Source organism: Acyrthosiphon pisum, chromosome X (assembly GCF_005508785.2).
Source record: "Acyrthosiphon pisum isolate AL4f chromosome X, pea_aphid_22Mar2018_4r6ur, whole genome shotgun sequence".
NCBI classification, from domain to species: domain Eukaryota; kingdom Metazoa; phylum Arthropoda; class Insecta; order Hemiptera; family Aphididae; genus Acyrthosiphon; species Acyrthosiphon pisum.
The window spans coordinates 38,845,170-38,851,542 of record NC_042493.1 but is presented as its reverse complement, the minus strand read 5'-3'; the positions used below and the strand labels follow the sequence as shown (position 1 = coordinate 38,851,542).

The 6,373-nt window shown below is 32.4% G+C and overlaps 2 protein-coding genes across 2 annotated transcripts; one reads left to right on the top strand and one right to left on the bottom strand.

Annotated features, from left to right (window-relative positions):
* Window positions 1-1,846: 1,846 nt before the first annotated feature.
* Window positions 1,847-2,389, bottom strand: LOC103312020 (zinc finger BED domain-containing protein 5-like). Its single transcript, XM_008192000.1, has 2 exons — window positions 2,150-2,389; window positions 1,847-2,071 (listed from the first exon to the last, which is right to left on the bottom strand). Exons 1-2 carry the CDS (start codon window positions 2,387-2,389, stop codon window positions 1,847-1,849), a joined length of 465 nt encoding a protein of 154 aa, XP_008190222.1.
* A 1,516-nt stretch (window positions 2,390-3,905) lies between these two features.
* On the top strand, window positions 3,906-5,182 carry LOC103312021 (putative nuclease HARBI1). The gene is made up of 4 exons (XM_008192006.1): window positions 3,906-4,096; window positions 4,170-4,447; window positions 4,526-4,835; window positions 4,912-5,182. The coding sequence occupies exons 1-4, from the start codon at window positions 3,906-3,908 to the stop codon at window positions 5,180-5,182; spliced, it is 1,050 nt and encodes a 349-aa protein (XP_008190228.1).
* The last annotated feature ends 1,191 nt before the right edge of the window (window positions 5,183-6,373 follow it).

Sequence of the window (6,373 nt, the reverse complement as noted above, 5' to 3'; positions counted from 1 at the left end):
TGGAGAGAGAATGGCATATGCAAGAAAGTTCTGATGGGCAGAATCAATGGTAGAAGACCCAGAGGCCGCCCTAGACATAGATGGATGGACACTATAAAATCAGACCTAGCAAAGATTGTACCAGAAACAGAACTAGCAGGAAGTGAAAATAGAGAGAGTGGCAAGAAATTGTGGAAGCAGCGAAGGCCCTCAATGGGCTATTAAAGCTACAAAAAATAAATAAATAAAATTGAAACATTCTCCGTCCACAAATGAGAAAAAATTACAATTTTCCATATAGACAAGTGGGATTTATGAAAAAAAGTATTTTTTCGGAGTGATTCTTTAACATCACACCTCACTTTCCTGTTGGAAACCGTCGAACATTTTCTGCATCGCCATACAAAGCCATCGGCATAGTCACGATTTTCAGTTAGTAATAAAAAGTGATTGTTTTTACATTTCAGTGTATTTGGCTTTGCAATGAGTTGCTCAATGGTTGCGATGGGCAACGGATCGTTTTCATTGCAGTCAAAAAGTTTGACTAATTTAATAACAGACCACATATTTAATTCAAAAACAATTTTAAAGCATGTACACTACTGACTGTTTGAAACAGGAATGGACATTATGTTGTATTATATCAACGATACTATGCATTTCACATTTTATCTTATTTTATAATTGGGTATAAAACCTAATTTAGACATTTACATTATTTTGTATAATATAAACCAAACCATACATTTCTCATTTTATCATATCTCATAATTTTTATTTGTCTGAATACAGTGTGTTTATGGATTATAATATAAACTGAAAACTTACATTAGGTAAATTAGCCATTCACATTGGTGCCATCATTTTTAAAACGTTGATTTATTTAGGTTTACTATTTAAGCGCGGGGGGTATGGGGTCCGAGCCTAACCTGTGATACACTTGGGGAGGTGTTGCATAACAAATCGGGGGATATTTTCGTTTTTAATTGTCCGAGCGAGCGAGTGACCCCGCTCTGTGACTCGGTGCAACAAAAACCCAATTTCTTAAACCTGTGACCCATTTGGGGAGGTGTTGCATAGAAAATCGGGGGGTTAATTATTATTGCACCATCGTTTTAAACAGGTTAGAATACGTAAGTACAAAAAAATAACAAAAATGGTCCTCCGCGCGGCATTATAGTAGTGCTGCGTGCATGCATATAAACGTAAAATCGCAAACTTTGGAAGGCTGTAACTTCAAAAATAATCATTTTCGCAAATTAATTTTTACACCATGGTTTTAAACTCTTCGAAATACATAGGTTTTCGAAAAAAAATCGAAAAATTCGAGTGGGTGCTAAACTATATAGACTTGTCCCCACTGATCATATACTGAATACAGTATGTCAGTATGACAAACACTACCTATAATATTCTGCCGCGCAAGTAGGTAATCTCGTGGGCCAACTTCGTTATTGAATAAACAAACGCGATTTTGATTTATTAGCTGAGCGATTTAATTTATTGGTCAAGTCAAATTGCGATAGTTCAAATTTACAGACAGGTAACACTACACGTGGTTTACGATGGGTACGATGCGATTTTCGAGGAAGCAATAATTGACGTGACGGTCTTTCTCGATCGTTTACACCAGCGGTTCCCAACCTTTTTTTCCTTCTGTACCCCTAAGCTTAATATTTTTCTAGATTGGACCCCTCTTTATATTTTTAAAAAAATTTCACATAACCACTCTTAAAACATTTAATTAAAAATAACAATTATATAATATAATGCAATAATTGTATATATTTTTATATTGAGTAATAAGACACATAAAAAAATTACTTATTTTACTTATTTAATAAACAAAAAATTGAAATGAAAATAATTAGTGAGATCCTTGACCTTGTTTCAAATTACATAATTTTTTAATATCAGGTTCAAATGATGTGATATATAATCTTAAATCTGGAGCTGCGTTTAGTTTATTTCTATACTTATTTTTAATAAAGATATATGAAGAAAACGCTCTTTCGACCAACTCCGTACTAGTAAATGGCAATAGGAACTCAATTGCCTTGTCAGAGAGTCGCTCTCTATTTGTTTCTAATATCTACCCAAAAATTAATAAGTGTTTTGTTTCTAAATGTCTTAAGAGCAGAGAAGGTTTCATGAAGCTATTTGACAATACTTCACCACACACAATACACTTAGGTTTAGGATAGTCAAAATCTCCTACATATGAAAATCCATATTTTACATATTCATCATTGTATTTTCTCTTTTTACCTTTTTGAAGAACTGAAGACTGTGCATTTTCTGTATGTTGTACCAAATCTTTAGCTAAGTCTTGAGAAGTACTTCTTAAATGAATATTTTCTCCAACTTGGTCTAGTTTTTTTATTATACCAGTTTTTAACCATTGATCCATATTTATCACAATGTACTTATTTAAATTAAATTACAGAATATTAAGCAACCACCGACAACAATTTGAAAACAATGGAAAATAACGAATTATAAAATATAAATAAGAAAAGTTTTCATACAATAATCACAGATTGAAAGCAATCGACGTACTGATTCCATTATATATTATAAAATTAAGTTTTACCCGTGTGTACGAAAGTGCGATAACAATATAAACCGGCCAAAGTTCAATACACACCAACACCGCAACCTACCATATAATAAGATAGTATTCTAAGTAGTATTGTATACTCTGTAATCCACATTTATAAGATAAGGAAAAATTGTTATTTGTATGACACAAGTTTTCATTTGTAATAACGTATATTGCATATTTTCGAAACGAATAGTTTTAAATTAACCAAATTCAATATTTTTCCGCCATTACTCAATTTTTTTTTCGCGTACCCCTTGAGATCATCGCGAGTACCCCCGGTTGGGAACCGCTGGCTTACACCATTAACTCCCATGGCTATACTTACAAGACACGGATCGTAGCTGAGGCAAGAAGGGCCGTCGGTAGCTGGCGGAGATCGTTCGAGTGTTCCTATCGAGCGGAGGAAAAAATTATTTTAAGCCACACGTATATTGAACTAATATTTTACTATATTGAATCATGATCTACATTAGAGGTTATAAGTGTTTACTTACTCATCTTCGTCTATGGAAACATTGGAAACGTCTTGATTAAATGCACTTCCTGATAATCTCATTCGAATTCGATCAGGTTCAATAAATTTTGGCTTGTGTTTAAATTTTAAATGGTTTCACATGTTCGTTGTACTTGATCCTAGATTTGCATATTTCTTTTTACATATTGAGCATTTCACTTTAAGACCAGCATCGTCTTTGCTAAAAACTTGCCATACCTCACTCATATTGAATACTTGGTACTTGGTACTAATGAAATAAATAATAAATATTTAATTATATGAATTCCTCAATGTATATATAAGATATAGTTAGCCACTAGTAACTACTATAACTAGTAGGTAGTAAGTACTTACTTTCATTGTTTTTTACTTCTGTAATCTGTATAATATATTATTTGGTATAATTATTAAAATCCACATGTGCTGATGGAGAATGGGGACGAACTAGTCAGAGGCGTGTCAAGCGGGTAGGCCCGGGACTTATTAATAAGTATAGGACTGATTTTTAATCTTTAATGGCCGGTTTCACCACCTAGAGTTAAAGTGCGAGTAACCGGTAACTCGGAGTTAGCGAGAAAAACGTATTTCACGATCTCGAGTTAGATGATAACTCCAAGTTAATGAAAATCTTTACTTCCAGAATTTAACCCCCAATATTTCTGAGTGTTAAGAGCTAACTCTTAGTTACAATCACGATTTACCGTGATACAAACAACCATTGATAGCGGTTGTTGTATAAACACGTTTTCTTTTGCATTCTGTGCTTTGATGAAAATTGAAAAGTCTGTTTGTTTTTGTTATTGTGAAGTTTTTGACGTTTTAATTATGTACCGTACAATATTATTTGATGACGAAGTTATTGCGATGCAACGGCGACCAAAAATTTTTTACAAGAGGGTCAACTATCTTGAACTGTACGATGACCATGATTTTATTAATCGATTTCGCCTCTCAAAAGCAACGTTTAATACAATATTGAGATTAATAGAAAATGAAATATCTCCTCCTTCTACAAGGTAAGTAGACTTTAATTCCATAAAAAATAATTTTGTTTTCTTTACCTACCTAATATTTATTTTTTTGTTTCAGGAACAGAGCAATATTACCTCCAAGTAAATTGTATATGATGCTGAGGTATCTCGCTACAGGTTCGTTTTTGTTGTGTGTTGCTGACTTCACTGGAGTCAGTGAATCCTCAGCTTGTCGATACGTACACCAAGTCTGCAGAGCCATAGCGATACAAAGGCCAAATTTCATTTCATTCCCATCTAATGAGATTGATAGAAATAGGGTAGTCAATGGATTTTACAGCCACAGTAGAGTGATAGGAGCTGTGGATTGCACACACATAAAAATTCAGTCACCAGGTAGGCATAACATATAAATACTATTGCCATCTAATATGTTCTGTTTTATTCAAACATGGTTTGTCGTAATTTGTATAGGTGGAGATAATGCAGAAGTATTTAGGAACCGGAAAGGTTGGTTTTCTATCAATACCCAATGCATTTGCAATCCGTGGCTCAAAATTATGGACATAGTGGCGCGATGGCCAGGATCAAGCCACGATCAAATAATTTTTGACAACTCTAATATCAAACACAAATTTGAAACAGGAGTCATAAAAGGCTACCTTTTAGGTGACGGTGGCTATGAAGTTAAGCCCTACCTTATGACTCCTCTGCTCAACCCTACCACACAAAGCCAGCAATTATATAATGAGAGCCATATTAGGACAAGAAATTTAATAGAAAGGTAAATATAAAAAAAAATACTCAAAAATACTCTATGCTAAATTTGGAAAATACGTTTATTCATTGTGATTTTGTAGATGTTTTGGTGTTATGAAACGAAGATTCCCTGTACTCAGTAAAGGGTTAACAGTAAGCTTGAATAACACACAAGCCATTATAGTTGCATGTGCTGTTATCCATAACATATGTATTGATATGCATGATGAACTTCCAGACGATGAGCTGATGGAAAACAATTTTATTAATGATGTTAATGAAAATCACATTGGTAATTTGGTAGGAACAAGAGGAAGGCAAGAGAGAGATAGGCTGATCAATGATCACTTTGCCAATTTACTATACTCGTAAGAATAAACTTAAACTTTTAACTTTATTTAAACTTATTTAACTTTATTTATATTTAGAATTATACTATTTAATTTTATGATTAACAAAATAAATTCAAACTGATATTGTAAAAAACGTGAAAAAATTTAAAAAAATTTACATTTGTAATTTTTGTTTTAGTAGTTCTATTTCTAGTTTTAATTTTTGCTCTTCCAAAATTACATTCCTCTTTTTCACTTCATTAATTTCAAACTCTTGCTCTAAACATTTAATCTGCAATTCGATAAGCTGATCTTTATGATGTAATAATTTAGTTGCCTCGACAGTACGACTTTTTTTTTTCTGAAAAAAAAAATCCAAGTCATCAACATACCTTAATTCTAGTTATCAATATTATGGAAATTATATGTTATGTTAACTCACTGTTAGGAGTTCTGAGTAGAGTACTCAATTTCGATTTTAAGTTTTGAGGAGTCACCACACCCCATTGACTGATAGTTGTACCTGAAATAAATACATATTAATAAACATTGATGCTATCGAAGTAGATACATCTTTGATCTTTACTATTATAATGGGTACCTGTTACGATTTAGTAGTTGCTAATTGTTAATATTAGGATTACAATATATATTTATTAGCAGTGTTGTGCAATACCTAAATTTATCTAGATAAAATTTATACCCATTTAGATAAATGTATCTAGATAGATAACTATTCTAGAATATTGTCATTCAATATAAAAATTTAATTTAAAAAAACGTTATATATGAGTACAATAGTAAGCTTTAGTAAACATACCTGGTGTAGTAATGGTGTTTGTGGAAGTCAATGATAAAGACTTGTCACATTGAAATTCATTAGGCATAACTGGAAACAATTTATTTACATTATATTTAAAAAAAAATACTAAGCTAATTAAATTATTACTATTATATTATGTAAGTATGTAACATGATCTTACCAGTCACAAAGTATGAATTGTCATCGTTGTCATCGTCAAATATTACAAAATTGTCTGAAAAATAAATATAGGTACCTATATTTGAGGTTGGAGGCAAATACAGGACAAGCTTAATATGATCTTACCATCTACTTCATTGGGATCCTCAAGAACTGGAGGCATGGCATCAACTTCACAGTCACCGTCAAACTGTGAAGGCATGCCTTCAATAGAGAGTCGAATCATGTCCTTCACCTTTTGTTCGGCAT

Coding starts and splice junctions, on each gene's coding strand:
- LOC103312020 (XM_008192000.1), bottom strand. CDS start 2,389: ATGGATCAATGGTTAAAAACTGGTATAATAAAAAAACTAGACCAAGTT. Junction 2,072..2,149: donor AGTGTATTGTGTGTGGTGAA/GTATTGTCAAAT, acceptor ATTTTTGGGTAG/ATATTAGAAACAAATAGAGA.
- LOC103312021 (XM_008192006.1), top strand. CDS start 3,906: ATGTACCGTACAATATTATTTGATGACGAAGTTATTGCGATGCAACGG. Junction 4,097..4,169: donor ATATCTCCTCCTTCTACAAG/GTAAGTAGACTT, acceptor TTTTTGTTTCAG/GAACAGAGCAATATTACCTC. Junction 4,836..4,911: donor ACAAGAAATTTAATAGAAAG/GTAAATATAAAA, acceptor GTGATTTTGTAG/ATGTTTTGGTGTTATGAAAC.